This window comes from Hemiscyllium ocellatum, chromosome 1 (genome assembly GCF_020745735.1).
Source record: "Hemiscyllium ocellatum isolate sHemOce1 chromosome 1, sHemOce1.pat.X.cur, whole genome shotgun sequence".
Taxonomy (NCBI): Eukaryota; Metazoa; Chordata; class Chondrichthyes; order Orectolobiformes; family Hemiscylliidae; genus Hemiscyllium; species Hemiscyllium ocellatum.
In genome coordinates, this window is record NC_083401.1 from 19767982 (window position 1) to 19790551 (window position 22570).

General features: G+C 44.5%; 1 protein-coding gene across 1 annotated transcript in view; it reads right to left on the reverse strand.

Moving 5' to 3' along the window:
• The window catches only part of LOC132820864 (sperm flagellar protein 1-like), a 77333-nt gene that overhangs the window by 48664 nt on the left and 6099 nt on the right, over window positions 1–22570 (reverse strand). The window contains exon 2 of the mRNA XM_060833219.1: window positions 12221–12332. Coding sequence (XP_060689202.1) covers window positions 12221–12332 — 112 coding nt within the window. The remainder of the gene's footprint in view (window positions 1–12220; window positions 12333–22570) is intronic.

Genomic DNA, 22570 nt, shown 5'->3' on the forward strand with positions numbered 1-22570 from the left:
TTCATGGTTATCATCAGACTCTTAATTCTGGATTTTTGTCAAATTCAAATTTCATCATCTGCTACAGCGGGATTCAAACCTGGGTCTCCAGACTAATGGTGGAGCAATAATATCACTAAGTCATCACTTCCCATTTTTAAAATTCATTCACAGGATGAGGGCATCACTGGCTGGACCAGCATGTATTGCCTATCCCAAATTGCCCAGAATGCAATTAAAAGTCAACCAATTAAGAGTCGTTGCTATGGGTCTTGAGAAATTGTCAGGAGGAGTCACATGTAAGTCAGATCAGGTGATGATTTCTTTTTCCCAGTTTTTTTTATTGAATTCAAATTCCACCAGCTCCTAAGGCAGGATTTGAATCGGAGTCCCCAGAATAAAATCTGATTTCTGGATTAATAGACCAGTGATAATTCAAATTTATATTAGAAAAATGTTTATTATTTATCATTCTTCTAATACAGTGTAACTTGCATGTTTTGCACTTCTTATACACTTTATGCCATGTATGAGTGTGTAGTTTGTGCTGTCCATGTAACACCCTCAGTCCTGGAGGGATGCTGTCGCATTTTTACTGTATCAGTTGTGTATGGTAGAAATGCTAAATAAAAAGCTACTATGTTCTACTCTATTGGTTGTTATCTCCTCGATTAAAGGACTTGTTTGTCTTTTTGCATTGTTGGGCTGAAAGTATCAAATGGGTTCTTCAAGGTTTGATTACCAAAAGATATGTGCACTTCAATATATATTTACTGGATTAAAATATTCAATACAGAAATGAATTAATAATTGTTACTTTATCCCATTGATATATATTGACGCTAAATGGTTTAGTTACTGGAATATACGTAGACAGGAAGGTTGTATGAGACTCACTTGTTTATCAATGACAACAGCACTCGGAGTTCTGTCACAGATTTCTCCAGCACCGGTCTCGCGAACCCCAACCCAATGGTGGAAGTCCAATGAATGGGACAAAGTATTAACACTTTGGTATTAATATTATTCCAACATGCTGTATCACTATTTCGTAGTATTTTCAGGGCTTTTTCATACCTTCCACTGTACAGAAGACAAGTTGAAAACCACCTTCAGGGACTTCATGTTAACTTTTATGACACAGCAGTAGCATCCCTAGCCCTGGACAAGGAGGCCCACCTGTTCCATAGGTGTATAGTAACATCCTTCAAAAAACCTTTCCCCAGACAGCCAGGGTCATGCAGTTACCTTCCAACCAAACCAGGCTGGTTTTACACTGGGCCTGGTCTTTCATGTATTTTTCTACTTTATTAAATCATGTCCAATTAACCCTTAACGATTAGTCCTAATGTTTTGAGGAATCAGTTTTAAACTCAACACCACACTTTTATATAACTGTAATCATCCAAGTGATACACGTAAATCTGGAGTCCAACTTGATAACTAGTAAAAAAAAGTAATCTACCAATTGCAATGCTTACCATGAATTTAAAACAAAATTTCAGTAAAGCTTTTTTTTAATAGAATTTAATGAGTGTCTACTGCTAAAATTTGAAAGTGGTTCTTATATCCAACTTCCATGCCTATCACTAGCTGGCTTGAAGTTTTAAAAGAACCTGTTTTTGAAAAGAATCTGTGCTGCCCTACAGTATCCATCTCCACTTGCTGCTACTTCCCACTGCGATTCATAACTGTACTTCAATATACTGCTACCTGAAGGGATGAGGAAAAGCAGGAAAACTTGTTTGTATAGTCACTAAAAGTGTCAGGACAGATAGAGTTACATAGAGGACAGTTACATTTGCCCATCCCTTATTGCCCAGAGGGAATTCACATTGTCATCCACATTACTATGGGAGTTACACTGAGATCAGACCAGGTAGGGATGGTAGATTTCATTCCCTGCAGGACAGTAGTGAAGCATATCAGTTTTTAGTGGCAATTAGCAGTGGTTACATGGTCACCAATTAGCCAATTATCTATTTGAGACCTTTACTAAATTCAAAGTTCACAATCTATGATGGTGGGATTTGATCTCATTCACCCAGAATATTGATAGCAGGTCTTGAGTTCTAGCTACTGTCATGACATCACAGTCTCCCCTTCTGGCTTTATTAATATGCGCATAGAGTACAGAAGCAAGCAGGTTACATTATACATGTATATGACACTAGTTGGACATCAGCTGGAATATTGTGGAGTTATGGGTTCTATACTTTCATAAAGATGTGAATGCATAGGACATTTTGTAGAAGAGGTTCAGGAAAATATTTTCAGGGATGAGGAACTTCAGATGTGAAGATATATTAGAGAAGTTGGAACTGGAGAGTAGCAAGGGACAAACTGTTATCTCTCAAGAACTTAAGAACTAGGAGCAGGAGTAGGTCATCTGACCCCTCGAGCCTGCTCTGCCACTCAATAAGATCATGGCTGATCTTTTCCTGGACTCAGCTCCACTTACCCACCTGCTCACCACATTCCTTAATTCCTTTATTATAAAAACAAATCTCTTAGCTGTAAACACATTTACTGAAGTAGCATCAATTACTTCACTGGGATAGGGAATTCCATAGATTTACAACCCTCTGGGTGAAGAAGTTCCTTCTCAATTCAGTCCAAAATCTGCTCCCTCTAACCTTGAGGCTGTGCCCTCTCGCCTTGGTTTCACCTGCCACTGGAAGCATTCTCTCTACTTCCATCTTATCCTTTCCCTTCATAATTTTATGTTTCTGTAAGATCCCCCCTCATCCTTCTAAATTCCAATGAATATAATCCCAGTCTACTCAGTCTCTCCTCATAAGCTCACCCCATTCAACTCCAGAATCAACCGAGTGAACCTCCTCTGTACCCCCTCCAGTGCCAGGACATCCTTTCTCAAGTAAGGAGACCAAAACTGTACACAGTACTCCAGGTATAGCCTCACAAGCACAGCTGCTACATAACTTCCCTGCTTTTAAATTCAATCCTTTTAGCAACGAAGGACAAAATTCCATATGTCTTCCTAATTACTTGTTGCACCTGCAGACCAACCCTCTGTGATTCATGTACAAGGACACCCAGATCCCTCTGCATAGCAACATGCTGCTGCTTTTTACCATTCTTTTTACTGTTACTCCTACTAAAGGGGGACTTCACATTTACGAACATCGTACTCCATCTGCCAGACCTTTGCCCACTCACTTCAAGTATCTATGTTCCTCTGCAAAGTTTCACAGTCCTCTGCACACTTTGATCTGCCACTCATCTTAGTGTTATCAGCAAACTTTGACACACTACACATGGTCCTCAACTCCAAATTATGTAATTGTGGTCTCAATACCGATGCCAGAGGCACACCACTAGTCACTGACTGCCAGCCAGAAAAGCACTCATTTATCCTCACTCTTTGCTTCCTGTCAGTCACCAATCCTCTATCCATGCTAATACTTAACCCATAACACCATGCATCTTTACCTATTGCAGTAGCCTCTCTTGCGGCACCCTGTCAAAGACCTTTTGGAAATTTAGATACATCACATCCTCTGGGTCCCTGTTGTCCACCTTGCTCGTAATGTCTTCATAGAATTCCAAAAGATTTGTTAAGCATGACCTGCTTTTCATGAACCCATACTGCATTTGACAAGGGGACAATTTGTATCGAGATGCCTTGCTATTTCTTCCTTGCATCCTCCCCACTGCAGAGGTTAAAATAATTGGTCTACAAATCACCATCTTTTCTCTACCTCCTTTTTTAAACAGTAGCATCACATTTGTTGTTTACAAATATGCTGGGCCTGCCCCAGAGTCCAGCGAAGTTTGGAAAATTACCACCAGTGTACTTGCTATTTCTCTTGCCATCTCTTTTGGTACCCTGGGATGCATTCCATCAGGGCCAGGAGACTTGTCTATTCTTAGCTCCATTAGCTTGCCCAACACTATCTCTTCCATAATAATGGCTGTTTCCAGGTAGGGTGTAACCATCCTCCAAGGTGGACTTCAGCACAGGCAGCAGAGAAACGTGGCCGAGTAGAGTCTGATAGCTACGTTCGGTACCCATAGGGAGGGCCTCAACTGGGACCTTGGGTTCATGTCACATTACAGGTGACCAACATTGCACTATACACACACACACAGATACTCCTACACACACAGAGGCACTCCTATACACATGGACACACATACACACAGACGGGCACACAGACAGACACACACACCCAACTCACACATGCACCCCCTTCACAGGCTTAAGACACTCTGCACTCACTGCATACACACACATACACTTTCTCACACTCACAACCCCCAACCCAGACAGACACACACACAGACAGACAAAGGCCCACATGCACACATATATTTTATGGGGTGAATTTGTACTTGCAGGCCTTCTTCTGCACTGCAACAATCCAGTGACTTCAGGGTCAGTAAATTGTATCCTTACCACGGGATTGCATCTCATTTTCATGGCATTGCAGCCACCTGATCTGCACTCACCTGCAATGAGTTTATGAGCCCCAGGCACTTTGGGCCCCAAACGCTGCTGGTAAAATTTCATGGCCATTGGAGAGTGCCTGCTGCAGCAATCCCTCACTTGCAGCTGCAGCTGTCTTCCTGAAAACTGTGACTTTAAGTAATACAGCTCTAAGTGAAGTTTTGATTTGATTTGATATATAGAGGAACCGCGATTATCCGAATGTCAATTATCCAAATTTCGGATTATCCAAAGGAGATCTCAAGGTCCTGATAGAAACATTAGATCAAAGAGGTGTTTTAACACTGATCGCATCTTTTGTTTACAATGATTAAAAATGAACTTGGCTCACTGAAATGTTGCTGAGAACAGTCCAGGACATCGATGGGATTCCAGGCACAAACTCCAAATGACTGACCTCCTTCACTGTCTCTCTCCCCCAACACTTTCCCTGGAGTTCTACACAGGGGTGTACCCTAAGCCCTCCCTCCCCCGGATGGTCTCTGCAACATTGTCCTGTATAGGGCAAAGGTGTGTGTGTTTTAAGACTCACCCAACAAAGGAAGCAGCAGTCTTGCTGTTGGTGTGTAGTCTGGTTGCCAGTTACTTCATTTTTTTCTGGAGTCCCATTGGGGAGAAATGGCTGGAAATGTGGAGAGTTGAAAACAGACAGCATGGGGGTGGGTTGTGCGGTATGCTGCTGCCTAAGCTCCTTTACAGGGAGCGGACATAGCAAGTGCTCACTCTCTCAAGTGAAGCAGCAGCAGGGAAAGGCTTCAGCAATGCTGCAGGTCCCTTACACACAAGTGTGTGTCTGCTCAGAAACAAACCCTGTGACAGAGACAGGGAGCAAAGCAGGCAGAGCGAGGTAAAACGAAGCTCACACTTTTCTGCATTAAACTCCATTTGCCACTTCTCAGCCCAGCTTTGCATCTTATCTATTTTCCTCTGTAACCCACACCATCCTTTGGCACTATCCACAACTCTGCCTACATTAGTGTGATCCGCAAATTTACTAACCCATCCTTCTACGCCCACACCCTGATCATTTATAAAAATTACAAACAGCAATGACCCCAAAACAGATCCTTGCGGCACATCTGTGGTAACTGAGCTCCAGGATGCACATTTCCTATCAACCAATTTCTGATTCAAACCGCTAAATTACCTTCAATTCCAAAACCCTGTATTTTGTGGAAAAGCCTACCGTGTGGAACCTAAACAAATGCCTTACTGAAATCCATATTCACCACATCAACTGTTTTACCTTCATCCACCTGTTTTGTCACCTTCTCAAAGAACTCAATAAGGTTAGTGAGGCACAATCTACCTTTCACAAAATTGTGTTGACCATCCCTAATCAAATTATTCCTTTCCAGATGATTATAAATCCTATCTCTTGTAACCTTTTCCAACATCTTACCCACAACCAAAGTAAGGCTCACTGACCTATAATTACCAGGGTTGTCCCGACTCCCCTTCTTAAACAAGGGAATAACATTTGGTATCCTCGTCTTTTGGCACTACTCCTGTCAACAATGATAACATAAAGATCGAAGCCAAAGACTCTGCAATCTCCTTCCTAACTTCCCAGAGAATCCGAGGATAAATCCCATTCAGCTCAGATCTATTTTCAGATCTTCCAAAATTGCTAAAACCTCCTCTTTGTCATCCTCAATCCCATCTAATCTAGTAGCTGGTATCTCTGTATTCTCACTAATGCTTCGTCAGTATTCGTATTAGAAAAGGGCAAGGTATTCATTAAGCCCAGTACTTACATTCCACACACAACTTTCCACTACTATCTTTGATTGGCCCTTACTCTTACTCTGGTAAAAACAATGACTGCAGATGCTGGAAACCAGATTCTGGATTAGTGGTGCAGGAAGAGCACAGCAGTTCAGGCAGCATCCAAGGAGCAGTGAAATCGACATTTCACGAAATGGAAACGTCAATTTTCCATGCTCCTTTGATGCTGCCTGAACTGCTGTGCTCTTCCAGCACCACTAATCCAGAACCTAATCTTACTCTGGTCATTCTTTTATTCCTGATATAACTGTACAAGGCCTTAGGGTTTTCCTTGATCTTATCTGTCAACAACTTCTCATGCCTCCTCCTGGCTTTTCTTAGCCCTCTCTTCAGATCTTTTCTGGCTAACTGATAACTCTCAACCCCCCGAACTGAGCCTTCATGCCTCATCCTTACATAAGCCGTCTTCTTCCTCTTGACAAGAGATTCAACTTCTTTAGTAAACCATGGCTCCTTCTCTCAACAACTACCTCCCTGCTTGATAGGTATATATTTATCGAGGACCCATAGAATCTGTTCCTTGAATTAGCTCCATTTATCAAGTGTGTCCATCCCCTGCAGTTTCCTTCTCCATGCTATGCATCCTAAATGTTGCCTAATCATATCATATTTGCTCTTCCGCCAGTTATACCTCAATTCCTGTGGTATATACCTATTCCTGCCCATTATTATTGGAAACGATTTATGGTCGCTATCGCCAAAGTGCTCACCCACCTTCAACTCTAATACCTGGCCGCTTTCATTCCTCAGTACCAAATCCAATATGGCATCACCCCTTGTTGACCTGTCTGCATATTGTGTCAGAAAACCCTCCTGTACAAATAGAACAAAAACTGACCCTCTAAACTACTTGAATTACAGTTAATGGCTTTGATTTCCCTGTTCATTTTGGCACTGTCCTCTCTTTTCGGGTTCATTTCCATTGCTTCTTACTTGAGTTGGGAAGTTTTTACACTTGATTCATTGACAAAACTCAAGAGAGTGGTGTTTCAGCCTAACACTGGCTTTAACATTGATACCTTAGGAAGCTCATGATTCAAGAACGGGTTCTTCCCTCCTGTTATCAGCCTTATTGGTCTTAAAAAGTATTAAGATAGATAAATCCCCAGGTGCTGATGGGATCCAATCCAGAATATTGAGGGAAGCAAGAGAACAAATTGCTGGAACATTTACAGACATCTTTGTATCCTCTGGCCACAGTTGAGGACGAGAGAATTGCCAATGTTGTCCCATTGTTTAAGGGTAGCAGAAAGAATCCTGGAAATTACACACCTCACACCATGGTAGGGAAATTATTGGAAAAGATTCTCAGGAACAAAATCTATATCCATTTAGAGGTAAATGGACTTATTCATGATAGACAGCATGGTTTTCTGTGGGCAAGGTCATGCCTCACTAACTTGATCGGGTTTTGCAAGGAGTTGACAGAAATGACTAATGAGGGTAAAACAGTTGACGTCTACATAGACTTCAGTAAAGCTTTAACAAGGTCATTCATGGCAGACTGGTACAAAAGGTGATGTCACTGTTATCAGGGATGGGCTGGCAAGATGGATTCAGAACTGGCTTAGTCATAGGAGACAGAGTGTAGCGGTGGAAGAATGCTTTTTGGAATGGAGAGTTGTGACTAGTGGTGTTCCACAGGGATCAGTACTGGGTCCTCTGTTGTTCATGATCTACATAAATGATTTGGAGGAAAATGTCACTTGTCTAATTAGTAACTTTGAGGATGATACAAAGATTGGTGGAATTGCAGATAGTGAGGAGGATTATCAGAAGATACAGCAGATTATACATCAGTTGGAGGCATGGGCAGAAAAATGGCAGATGGAGTTTAAACGAGCCAAATGTGAAGTGATGCTTTTAGAAAGTCAAGTACAGGAGGAACCGGCAGAACACAACAACACGACGGCTGGAGGAGGAGCGCCTCATCTTCCGCCTGGGAACCCTCCAACCACAAGGTATGAATTCAGATTTCTCCAGTTTCCTCATTTCCCCTCCCCCCACCTTGTCTCAGTCGGTTCCCTCAACTCAGCACCGCCCTCCTAACCTGCAATCCTCTTCCTGACCTCTCCGCCCCCACCCCACTCCGGCCTATCACCCTCACCTTGACCTCCTTCCACCTATCCCACCTCCATCACCCCTCCCCCTAGTCCCTCCTCCCTACCTTTTATCTTAGCCTGCTTGGCTCTCTCTCTTATTCCTGATGAAGGGCTTATGCTCGAAACGTCGAATTCTCTATTCCTGAGATGCTGCCTGGCCTGCTGTGCTTTGACCAGCAACACATTTACAGGAGGAAATTATACATGAATGGGAGAACCCTTAGGAGTATTGATATGTAGAGAGTCATAGAGCCATAGAGATGTACAGCATGAAAACAGACCCTTCAGTCCAACCCATGCCAATCTGATATCCCAAGAGTAAAAAATGAGGTCTGCAGATGCTGGAGATCACAGCTGAAAATGTGTTGCTGGTTAAAGCACAGCAGGTTAGGCAGCATCTCAGGAATAGGGAATTCGACGTTTCGAGCATAAGCCCTTCATCAGGAATGGCAGCATCTCAGGAATAGGGAATTCGACGTTTCGAGCATAAGCCCTTCATCAGGGGATCCCGCATCCCCATTCCTGATGAAGGGCTTATGCTCGAAACGTCGAATTCCCTATTCCTGAGATGCTGCCTAACCTGCTGTGCTTTAACCAGCAACACATTTTCAGCTGTGATATCCCAACCCAATCTAGTCCCAACTGCCAGCACCTGGCCCATATCCCTCTAAACCCTTTCTATTCATATACCCATCCAAATGCTTCTTAAATGTTGCAATTGTACCAGACTCCACTACATTCCCTGGCAGCCCATTCCATACACGTACCACCCTCTGCATGAAAAAGTTGCCCCTTAGGTCTCTTTTATATCTTTCCCCTCTCACCCTAAACCTATGCCCTCTAGTTCTGGACTCCCTGACCCCAGGGAAAATACTTTGTTTATTTATCTTATCCATGCCCCTCATAATTTTGTAAACCTCTATAAGGTCACCCCTCAGCCTCCAACGCTCCAGGGAAAACAGCCCCAGCCTGTTTTCCCTAGGACCTCACCATTAAGTGTATAAGTCCTGCTAAGATTTGCTTTCCCAAAATGCAGCACCTCGCATTTATCTGAATTAAACTCCATCTGCCACTTCTCAGCCCATTGGCCCATCTGGTCCAGATCCTGTTGTAATCTGAGGTAACCCTTTCGCTGTCCACTACACTGCCAATTTTGGTGTCATCTGCAAACTTACTAACTGTCCCTCTTATGCTTGCATCCAAATCATTTATGTAAATGACAAAAAGTAGAGGGCCCAGCACCGATCCTTGTGCACTCCACTGGTCACAAGCCTCCAGTCTGAAAAACAACCCTCCACCACCACTCACTGGCTTCTACCTTTGAGCCAGTTCTGTATCCAAATACCTAGTTCCTCCTGTATTCCATGAGATCTAACCTTGCTAATCAGTCTCCCATGGGGAAGATCTGGGTGTGCAGGTGCACAGATCACTGAAGGTGGCAGCACAGGTAGATCAGGTTGTAAAAAAGGCCTATGGCATGTTTGCTTTCATTGGAAGGGGCACTGAGTATAGGGATAGGCAGGTTATGCTGCAACTTTGTAGAACTTTAGTTAGGCCACACTTGGAATATTGTGTACAGTTCTGGTCACCAATCAGAAGGATGTGGATGCTTTGGAGTGGGTACAGAAAAAGTATACCAGGATGTTGCATGGTGTGGGGGATTTTAGTGATGAAGAAAGGTTGGATAGACTGTGTTTGTTTTCACTGGAAAGCAGGAGTTAAGGGGCACCTAATCACAGTTTATAAGATTGTGAAAAGTATGGATAGAGTGGATAGAGTGGAGGGGTCAATTACTTGGGGACACAGGTTCAAGGTACGAGAGAAGTTTAAAAAAGATGTGCGAGACAAGTTTTGCACGCAAAGGATGGCAAGTGTCTGGAGCGTGTTACCAGAAAAAGTGCTGGAAACAGACACAACAGCAGAAATCGAGAAACACCTGGACGAATAAATGAATAGGAAGGGAATAGAGGGATACGGATCCCATAAGCGAAGACAGTTTTAGAATGGAAGGTTAAAACTTGGTGGTCCAGGCTTGCTGTATTGTTCTTTGTTCTTAAAGAACGGACCTCTCATATTAGAGTTGATCTATTCAGCTTGTTGACTCTCTATCTGTATTATTACGTCCTCCTTGGACAATTCTCTTTTTGAGGTGTAAACAATTCCAGCATGTCAACCACATCGACTTAATCAAAGGTAGCCTGCCTCACCATTGTTATGATTTCAAGATGAATCTCAGGGACAGCATCATATAATTCTTCTTGGCCACTTGGGCCAGAATTTCCATCACACATCGTTCAAACATGACAATGTAACAACATCTCATGATTCAGTAATATTAGGGTTAATGGCCTTAAGGATTATGCAACTATGCCAAAATTCCTTCGCTGACAGCAGACTCACAGATCTGTTGCCCTGATGAATTGAGAGAAGGTTCTCAAGCATTGAATGTGATTGCTGCTCCCTGATCCAATGGCTGTATCGATAAAGTTATGTTGGGTGGCAGGAAAAGCACCTTCGCATTTTCAGGTACTCCATCAGACTATCTTGTTTCAGCACCAAACAGATACTCCTTGTAGTAACCCCTTGATGGTATCTTGGACTGTAACACCACTGCAGCCTTAAACTTCTGCAGTGTTCCCACTAAGCAGAACAGTTAAGTAACCCTTTGGAAGCTGGCGCTGTCTTGTGTTCTTTTTTTCAACATGTTAATTCTTTGTGATATACATTTCTAAAAAGGTTCCATCTAGTCAACATTAACAAACTGATTTTGATGACCAGCCATCTTCTTTAATGGCTCTCTTCAAATAGGCAGGGAATTTATCAGCTATTTCTGTATCAGTATTAGCTGGTTCACCAGACCCTGTAATATTGTGCAGGAATGCCTCTTGAAGTGGTTGAACCATTCAGATCTAGGACTGAAACTTTCTGACCAACACCTCTCACTTTGTGCATACCCCTTGGTGCCACTCATCTGCAACTAACCTTCTAACACTACTTGAGCAAGCAGAATTGTAAACATCACTTACAATGAGTTTGTAGTTCACTTTTTAAAAATGTTGTAATCCCTACCACAATTCTTGGCTTTTAAAATAGTCCTTTGCCTATTTCAGTCCATGAGAAAAGTGCTGTGAGCAACCTGGAGTGGTGACATAAAAAATGCTAACCTCAGCCTTGAATGAGCTCACAATTTCCTGATGAGCTGAAGTAGCAGGGAGCAATGTCTGGTATATGCAGGCAATCACAGGTGGCATTAAGGTTACCCACTGTCCTCCCTTGAGGCAAAGGTTTTAACAGCAAGTGGTAGATAGGTGAGACATACTGTATCCAGAGACACAAAGAAAACCTGGCTAAAAAGAGATGACAATGGAGGTCAGCAGCAGGAGCAATGACGAGAAGAAATATAAGCAACAGAAAGTCACTTAGGCCATCAAGCCTGCTCCGCTATTCAGTAACAATACGGCTGAACTGACTGTAGCCTTAAATCCACTTTCCTTCCTGAGCCAAACTCCTGAATGGAACCCTTGATTCTCTTGTCAATCAAAATGATGTCTAATTCAGCTTTAAATATGTTCAGTAACCCAGCGATCACAGTTTTTTGGGAAAGAGAATTCCCAGGACTGATGGGCCTCTGAAAGAAAATGTGAGACCACCTTATTTTAAACCGTTGCCTCAGTTCTAAGTTTACCCGAGAATGGGGTCAACATCTCTGTATCCAGCCTGTCAAGGCTGTCAACTAGCTCAGAATTCGTGAAATGTTCTTCAATTAAACAATGCAACATCTCATCCCCCAAGCCCCCACAACATGAAGAAATTGCTTTAATATACTATGCCAATCAATATTCTTTCTTTCATGCATTGTTTGGTGATATTGTGCTGTTACCTGTTCAGATGAGCCCAGTTGTTCAGTTTCTGCTGTGTTGAATTGGCTGGTGTATAGTTGTGCATCTCAACCAGCTTGGGGAAATGAAACTTGACCACTTCAGCAATTAAAACTGGAATCAAAACATTGAGAATTTCAGAATGCACAGACTAAAACTCCCACTGAAGTAACACTGAACTCAGATGTCAGTCATAAAACCTGCCCATTCTGCTAAATTCATTATATTAAAAAAACCTACAGGGCACTTTTCTCTTCAATTTTGGCTTCTATTCTCCTGAAGATATTTACTCCATGCTGGGTTACAGGCTCATGATCACAGGCAGCCCTCAGGAAATTGATTACTTCTCATTTGCGAACTTGAAAAGTGAGTCACTGAGACTGATGAAACACAAGAAACTATTACAATGCTGAATCATATCCCTCCCTCAGGTCACATTCATCAGTCAGACACTTTCTAACTGTTAAATTTCCAATAAATCTAATGCCACTCATTGTGGCATAGAATCTGGGAGAATGATGCTGTACAAAGCCACCTTCCGACTGTGGAAAGTACACCTATGAGGAAACATGAATCATATGACAGAGCAGCACTACACTGAATGGAAGGCAGGTAACAGAAATCATTTGCCCATCAATATTGTTGAAGGTTGTCTCCATTGAAAACAGTCAGAAACACAGCCTACAAAAAATTCTTTAAAGTAGGGTAGCGGGGTGACACGGGGCTCAGTGGTTAGCATCGCTGCCTCACAGCATTAGGGACCGAGGTTCGGTTACAGCCTTGGGTGACTGTCCGTGTGGAGTCTGCATGTTCTTCCTGTGTCTGTGTGGGTTTCTGCAGGGTGTGCTCTGGTTTCCTCCTACAGTCCAAAGATGTGCAGTTTACGTGGGCTGGTCATGGTAAATGCTGAAAATGTGTTGCTGGAAAAGCACAGCGGGTCAGGCAGCATCCAAAGAGCAGGAGAATTGACATTTCGGGCATGAGCCTGAAGAAGGGCTCATGCCCGAAATGTCAATTCTCCTGCTCTTTTGATGCTGCCTGATCCGCTGCGCTTTTCCAGCAACACATTTTCAGCTCTGATCGCCAGCATCTGCAGTCATCACTTTCTCCTGGTCATGGTAAATGTTTGGTTACAGGGATAGGGTAGGGGGCTGAGTCTGGGTGGGATGCTCTTTGGAGAATTGGGGTAGATTTGAGGCTGAATGGCCTCTATCTTAACTGTAAGGATTCTATGAAAATGCTAATATATTGGAGCAACCTGGATTAAGATTTTAGGTACAATTACCCAACTCATTTTCGTGATGTTAGTGTCCTGTTTAGGGAGATCAAAGAGGCAAAGAGTTTTCTTCATTAAAATTCACCAACAACGTACACACCACAGACTTTATACTGAGTCCTTAATTTAATTTTAAAAATGCTCAAATTCTATTATAAAATAATAATTCTAATGTAAGCACACAGAGCCAAAAGGCCTCCTCTTCTGCTTTATCTGTCTAGGATTTAATGAGCTAGATTTTCTCAGTGTTATGAAGATGCCACTGTTACGACACGGGGTAAATCCTCCTACTTAATTTAACCCAGCAACACAGAAAAGATATATCCCGTGCAGTAATCTCTGAAAATGCGAGAGGCCAAGAACTCATTAAAGTAAAAGTAACAATTTTATTTCTTAAAAGCAGAACAGAGAATAATTAACCAACAACCATTTACAACTCCTTCCGCTGACCAATCTTTTATATTCCCTTCTATTTCCTTCTATAACACTAGTTCGATATAAGTCCCGATTAAGATTTGCAAAACAAAGCTTCTTATCTCAAAATCAGGTAGCTTTTGATTCCTCTCTATATTCCTGTCTTCCTTTCTTCTTCTTGGGGATTCTGCTTCACTGGCTCCTGATTGATAAAGGTATCTTTAAGAGAGCTATTTTTCAGGCAGTCTTTACATGCTGATGGCTTGTCGCTTCTCCTCCCAAGTGTTCAATCTTCCCTGGTTTTATATCCCTAAAACATCGGATTGTGTCATTGGCTTTTAATATTTCCAATACACTCAACTCAAACTTGAATATAGGTTGGTATTTTGGGGTATAATTTAAACTGATTGGCCGAATTTGAATTTGTTTTTGTCTCCAGGCAACCAGCTAATTGAGTTTTTCGGCCAAATGTTACATTACTTTTTTTTCAGAACACTTGGTGCTGTCAGGTAGTTCGACTGGTTTTTCACTTTCTTAAAGGTACAACGTACCCGCATCTTCCTAACACCAAATCATTACTGCCCGACGCCTGGAGGAGGAACGCCTCATATTCCGCCTTGGGACTTTACAACCACACGGGATAAATGTAGATTTCGAAAGCTTCCTCATTTCCCCTCCCCTACATTATCCCAGTCCCAAGCCTCCAACTCGACACCGCCTTCCGAACCCATCTATCACTGCCCCCTCTGATCTAGATTAGATTAGACTTACAGTGTGGAAACAGGCCCTTCGGCCCAACAAGTCCACACCGACCCGCCGAAGCGAAACCCACCCATACCCCTACATTTACCCCTTACCTAACACTACGGGCAATTTAGCATGGCCAATTCACCTGACCCGCACATCTTTGGACTGTGGGAGGAAACCGGAGCACCCAGAGGAAACCCACGCTGACACGGGGAGAACGTGCAAACTCCACACAGTCAGTCGCCTGAGTCGGGAATTGAACCCGGGTCTCAGGCGCTGTGAGGCAGCAGTGCTAACCACTGTGCCACCGCGCCGCCCCCCTCACTTTCATCCACCTATCACTTTCCCAGCTACCTCCCTGCAACCCCACCCATGTATCTCGAAGCCCCGACCCACAAGCCTCATTCCTGATGAAGGGCTTATGCCCAAAATGTCAATTCTCCTGTTCCTCAGATGCTGCCTGATCTGCTGTGCTTTTCCAGCACCTCACTCTCGACTCTTCATAACACCATTAAACATTCAAAAATAACAGGAGATATTAGATCTGGAATACCTCTCCCCATTTTCACAGCTCCTGATTTGGCTGTCATGTTTCTTGTCATTTGAAAGTTCCTGTATAGTTGCTACTATAATTATATGTTATTTCAGTTTCTTTGTTTTCAGCTAATGGTGTTTTCATGTTTGGACAATCAGTCCACAGATCCATACAATACATTCAGAGACCATTTAGTCCATTGCACCTGTGCTGAAAGAGGTGTCTAATTAGTTTGACTGCTCTTTCCCCATACATCTGGGTGGCACGGTGGCTCAGTGGTTAGCACTGCTGCCTCACAGCTCCAGGGTCCCAGGTTCAATTCCAACCTCGGGTGACTGTCTGTGTGGAGTTTGCACGTTCTCCCCGTGTCTGTGTGGGTTTCCTCCCACAGTCACAAAGACATGCAGTTCAGGTGAACAGGCCATGCTAAATTGCCCATAGTGTTAGGTGAAATAGTCAGAGGGGGATGGGTTACTCTTCGGAGGGTCGGGTTGAGTTGTTGGGCCGAAGGGCCTGTTTCCATGCTGTAGGGAATCTAATCTTCAAATTATTAATTTTCAAGTACATATCCAGTGCCCTTTTAAAAATTTCTACACAATCTGTTTCCACTACCTTTTCAGGCATTGAATTAGATAATAAGAATTCATTGCATAAAAACTTTCCTCATCTCCTTTCTGGTTCTTTGTGCCAATTACCTTAAATCCTTTAACTAAAATCCCCCCTCCAGTTGAAACAGTTTCCCTTTATTGGCTTTACCAAAACCCCTTGTAATTCTGATGATGTGTTTTACATGTCAGGATGCAGAAAGGAATTGCCAGTACAGTTTCAAGGATAAAGGATTTTAGGTTCATTTGAAGCACATAAGGTTGATTTTCAATGGAGAAAAGGAAATTGAGGAGAAATTAATTGGCGGTTTATAAGATTACAACAGTGTTAGATCAGGGAAAACAATATGTCCTCACTAGATTGTGGATAAGCTACCAGGAAATACAGATGTAGGTTTTTAGTTAAGAAATGCAGGGCAACGTAAGGAAGTACATCTTCCACTGGCGAGTAGTAATGACTGGAAGATACTATCCATCTCGTGGCAGAAGCAGAACGTCAATGATTACAATAAGAAATTGGATGTGAATTTAAGGGAAGGGAAGGGAATGGAATGGAAAATTGGGACTAGTAAGATTGCTTTACGGATCAAAAATATTCTTTATTTGATTTGATTTGATTTATTATTGTTGCTTGTACTGAGATACAGTGAAAAGTATTGTTTTGTGTACTATCCAAGCAAATCATTCCTAATATAAGTACAACAGGGTAATAGAACAGAATGCAGGATATAGTGTTACAGCGAAAGAGAAGATGCAGAGAAAGATCAATTCTTGCATACAAGGTCTGTTCAAAAGTCTTATAACAGTGGGGAAGAAGTTATTCTTCATCTGTTGGTACGTGTTTTCAAACTTTTGTACCTTCTGCCAGATGGGAGAGAGTGGAAGAGAGTCTTTGATTATGTTGGCTTCTTTCCTGAGGCAGCGGGAAGTACAGTTTGAGTCAATGGATTATGTCTCTATGACTGTATTAATCACCACTTATCTTCTCATGAAGAACAATCCCAGCTTCTCTAATCTTGCTATATAAGTTAAGTCCTTCATACCCTATACTGTATTGTTCCTCACTCTTCTACAAAATGTTTTCATATACTAATTTAAATAACATAACGAGGCTGAAAATTGTTTTTCCTAATAATGAATAATAGAAAAGTTGCTAATAAATTGTAGCTTAGCTTCCAAACAAATGGAAAAACTTGCTTAATTTTAGTAATGATCTACATTTAGACAATGTAACAAGTTCTTACAGCGAGATATGCTTCACGTAGTCCACTGTGTTATGAAAGTATACATATTTTTTGAATGATAGATTCTTGTAAATACATGAGCAAAATTGGGATAAGGTGAGTCTGAGCATCCCACCCAGACTTACCTTATCCCCATAACCCTGCATTTCACACTGCCAATCCACCAAACCTGCACATTTTTGGACTCTGGGAGGAAGTCGAAGCACCCAGAGGAAACCCACGCAGACATAGGGAGTCCATGCAAATTCCACACAGAGGGTCACCAAAACTGGAATCAAACCAGGTCCCTGGTGCCGTGAGCCAGCAGTACTAACCATTGAGCCACTGTGCTCACCCATTACATTTGATTTCTACTAATCTGTATTATTTCCTTTTGTCTGAGCCTGCTTGTATTTATTGCTCCACATTTATATACTTTTGTTCCTTTTTGTGTATTTGTACAAAGTGGAAAAATGTGGTGCTGGAAAAACACAGCAGGCCAGGCAGCATCCGAGGAACAGGAGAATCGACGTTTTGGGCATAAGCCCTTCTTCAGGAATGAGGCTGGTGTGCCAAGCGGGCTGAGATAAAGGGTAGGGGGGTTGGGAATATGATAGGTGGAAGGAGGTGAGGGTGAGGGTGGGGGCGGAGAGGTCGGGAAGAAGATAGCAGGTCAAGAGGGCGGTGCTGAATCCGGTGGTTGGGACTGAGATAAGGTAGGGGGAGGGGAAATGAGGAAGCTGGAGAAATCTACATTCATCCCATGTGGTTGGAGGGTTCCTAGGCGGAAGATGAGGTGCTCTTCCTCCAGGCATCGTGTCTTCAGGGTCTGGCGATGGAAGAGGCCAAGGATCTGCATGCCCTTGGGGGAGTGGGAGGGAGAGTTAAAGTGTTCAGACATGGGGTGGTTGGGTTGGTCGTTGGGTGTCCCAGAGGTTTCCCTGAAATGTTCTGCAAGTAGGCGGCCTGTATCCCCAATGTTGAGGAGACCACATCGGGTGCAGTGGATACAGTAAATGATATGTGTGGAGGTGCAGGTGAATTTGCGACGGATATGGAAGGATCCATTGGGGCCTTGGAGGGAGGTGAGAGGGGGGAGGTTTGAGTGCAAGTTTTGCATTTCTTGCGGTTGCAGGGGAAGGTGCCGGGAGCAGAGGTGAGGTTGGTGGGGGGTGTGGACCTGACGAGGGAGTCGCGGAGGGAGTGGTCTTTCCGGAACGATGATAGGAGTGGGGAGGGAAATATATCCCTGGTGGTGGAGGAGGCAGAAATGACGGTGGATGATACGATGTATCCGGAGGTTGGTGGGGTGGTAGGTGAGGACCAGTGGGGTTCTGCCCTGGTGGCGATTGGAGGGGCGGGGTTCAAGGGCGGAGGTGCAGGAAATGGAGGAGATGCAGTGGAGAGCATTGTCGATCACGTCGGAGGAGAAATTGCGGTCTTTGAAGAAGGAGGCCGTTTGGGTTGTTCGGTAGTGGAACTGGTCCTCCTGGGAGCAGATGCGGCAGAGGCAAAGGAATTGGGAATATGGGATGGCGTTTTTACAGGGGGCAGGGTGGGAGGAGGTGTAATCTAGGTAGCTGTGGGAGTCGGTCGGTTTGTAGTAAATGTCTGTGTTGAGACGGTCACCCGAGATAGAAATGGAGAAGTCTAGGAAGGGGAGGGAGGAGTCTGAGACGGTCCAAGTAAATTTGATGTCAGGGTGGAAGGTTTTAATAAAGTGGATGAACTGTTCAATCTCCTCGTGGGAGCACGAGGTAGCGCCTATACAATCATCGATGTAGCGGAGGAAAAGGTGGGGGGTGGTGCCAGTGTAGCTGAGGAAGATGGACTGTTCCACTTTCTCCTATTTATACAAAGTGTCAACATTTTGTGCTTGTATGCGTGTGTGTAAAATACGTACCTGGTCTTAGCATGTGGCTGCACTTGCATGTGTGTGTTGAGCATGTCTGTATGAATGTGTTTAATTTTTTCTGTTGTGTGTTGAAAATATACCTCTGCCTGTACGTGTGTTAAGCATGTATTTCTGCCTACATGTGTCTGCATTTTAAGAAGCATGTGCCAGCACTTGTGTACTAAGCATGTATTTCTGCCTATGCGGAGTGTGTTCAGTAGGTGTCTGTCCTGTATACCTGCTTGTACGTATATGCGTGTTAAGCAAATGCCTGTGTATATGTTTGGGGTAAGCATGTATCTCTGCCTGCACTGGTTAAGCAGAAGTCTGTGCTGAAAAATGTGTGTTATGGATATATCTCAGCTTGTGCATGTGCATTAAATAAAAGTTTGTGCTTTACACAAAAAAAGAACTGCAGATGCTGGAAATCAGAAATAAAGACAGAACGTGCTTTGGAATAAAAAAACCCAGCAGGTCTGGCGGCAGCTGTGGAGAGAAAGCAGAATTAAAACATTTCGGGTTCAGTGACATGTCTTCAGAACTGTGCTTTATATGTCAGTCAGGCATGTGAACGGACCTGAATGGCATCTAAATGGACCTCACAAATTTTAAATTTAATGTTGATCTCACTCCTCTCTGCTATGTTAATATTGTATTTTTCACTCTGTTCTATTTCCCCTATGCATTTTGTATGGTATGACCTGTCTGTAGTGCACACAAAACAAAACTTTTCACTGTACCTTTGGTACGTGTGACAATAATAAATCAAATCAAATGTGCACTTGTACATGTCAGGTGTGTCAGGATTTGTACTTGAATGTGTGTGTGTGGGGGAGAGAGAGACAAAGTGACACAGAGAGAGAGAGAGAGATAGAGACAGAGTCAGAGGGAGAGAGAGACAGCTGCATTTTGTTTAGGGCTTCCAGCATCTGCGTTTGTTTTCTTTTAACAGGGCGCAAAAATCCTTCGACCTCAGAAATGCTACCTTACAACTTTTTCCATCAGGTAGAAGAGTCAGAAACACACACACACACACTCTCTCTCTCTTCAGGAACAGCTTTTTCCCTGCTGTTATCAGACTGATGAATGGACCTCTCTAACGTCAAATAATGTTGACATAGTTTATGTTGATCTTGCTTTGTGCATCTCCTGTGCAGTGTAACCTGTATACCTCATTCTGTCCAAGCACCCGATGATCTGTATGTTCTTGTATGTTATGATCTGCCTTGCATAACAAAGCTTTTCACTCTACCTACAGTGGTTAGCACTGCTGCCTCATAGTGCCAGGGACTCAGGTTTGATTCCAGCCTCGGGCAACTGTCTGTGTGGAGTTTGCGACGTTTCGAGCATAAGCCCTTCATCAGGAATAAGAGAGAGAGAGCCAAGCAGGCTAAGATAAAAGGTAGGGAGAGGGACTAGGGGGAGGGGCGATGGAGGTGGGATAGGTGGAAGGAGGTCTGTGCAGAGGAGATGACCTGGGGGTGCAGTGAGAGAGGGACTCACTGAAATCCTTGTAGAGGGAGGAAGAGAGCTTCTTCAAGGAAGGCATCCTTGTAAGAGGATTCGCAGTAGGTTAAAATCTTCGAGTAAAAAATGAGGTCTGCAGATGCTGGAGATCACAGCTGCAAATGTGTTGCCGGTCAAAGCACAGCTGCCTTCCTTGAAGAAGCTCTCTTCCTCCCTCTACAAGGATTTCAGTGAGTCCCTCTCTCACTGCACCCCCCAGGTCATCTCCTCTGCACAGACCTCCTTTAACCTATCCCACCTTCATCGCCCCTCCCCCTAGTCCCTCCTCCCTACCTTTTATCTTAGCCTGCTTGGCTCTCTCTCTCTCTTATTCCTGATGAAGGGCTTATGCTCGAAACGTCGAATTCTCTATTCCTGAGATGCTGCCTGGCCTGCTGTGCTTTGACCAGCAACACATTTGCAGCTGTGATCTCCAGCATCTGCAGACCTCATTTTTTACTGTGTGGAGTTTGCACATTCCCCCGGTGTCTCCGCCGGGTGCTCCAGTTTCATCCCACAATCCAAAGATGTGCAGGTTAGGTGAATTGGACATGCTAAATTGCCCTATAGTGTTTGGAGATGTGTAGGTTAGGTGCATTAGTCAGGGGTAAACATAGGATAATAGGGTAGAGGAATGCATCTGGGTGGGTTACTCATAGAAGGGTCAGTGTGGCTTTGTTGAGTCAAAGAGCCTGTTTCCACACTATAGGGATTCTATGATTATTTGAAGTTAGAGTCCATTCATTGGTATAATAACAGTTGTGAAGAACCTGTTCTTGACCCTGTTGGTGCATGTGTCTTCTGCCTGATGGAAGGGATTGTAGGAGATCATTACCGGGTGGGGGTGGGGTCTCTGACGATGCTGGCATCCTTTGTGTAAATGTAGTCCGAGGATGGGAGAATGGCTTCTGTGATGGCAAAAGTGAGTACTGCAGATGCTGGAGATCAGAATCGAGATTAGAGTGGTGCTGGAAAAGCACAGCAGGTCAGGCAGCATCCAAGGAACAGAGGGGAAAAAAAAATCGACGTTTCGTGCAACAGCCCTTCATCAGGAATTCATCACTTAGTATGTGCACTACTCCTTCCTGATGAAGGGCCGTTGCCTGAAACGTCGATTTCACCCCCCCCCACTCCTCGGATGCTCCCTGAGCTGCTGTGCTTTTCCAGCACCACTCTAATCTTGACTCTGGCTCGATGAGGGGCTGTTGCCTGAAACGTCCATTTATTTTCCCTGCTCCTCAGATGCTGCTTGACCTGCTGTGCTTTTCCAGCACCACTCTGATTCTTGACTCTGGCTTCCGTGATGGTCTGGGCCGTGCACACATATGATTCCATGAGGCTCATCTTTCCCTCTAACTTACTGAGTGGCCTCACAGACCTTAAAATGAGTACGTTCTCACTCCAGTTCAAGTCTGCTTTGGAAGTGCAAGTTGGTGAAGATTTGGTGTGAGCACGTGAGTGTGAAGTAGGTGATGCTGATAAGTTGGGGATCTCCCTCTCCCTCTCTCTCCCCCCTCTCTCTCTCCCCCCCTCCCCCCCCTCTCTCTCCCCCTCCCCCCCCCTCTCTCTCCCCCTCTCTCTGCCCCCTCCCCCCCTCTCTCCCCCTCTCTCTCTCCCCCCGCCCCCCCCCCCTCTCTCTCCCCCCTCTCTCCCCTCCTCTCTCCCCCTCCTCTCTCCCCCCTCCCCACTCTCTCCCCCCTCCCCTCTCTCTCCCCCCTCCCCCCCCTCTCTCCCCCTCTCTCTCCCCCCTCCCCCCCCTCTCTCCCCCTCTCTCTCCCCCCTCCCCCTTCTCTCCACCCACTCTCTCCCCCATCCTCTCTCCCCCGCCTCTCTCCCCCCTCCTCTCTCCCCTCTCTCTCCCCCCCTCCCCCTCCTCTCTCCCCCTCTCTCTCCTCCCCCCTCCCCCCCGCCTCTCTCCCCTCTCTCTCCCCCCTCCCCCGCCTCTCTCCCCTCTCTCTCTCCCCCCTCCCCCGCCCTCTCTCCCCCTCTCTCTCCCCCCTCCCCCGCCTCTCTCCCCCTCTCTCTCCCTCCCCCCCTCCCCCGCCTCTCTCCCCCTCTCTCTCCCCCCTCCCCCGCCTCTCTCCCCCTCTCTCTCTCTCCCCCCTCCCCCGCCTCTCTCCCCCTCTCTCTCCCCTCTCTCCCCCTCCCCCGC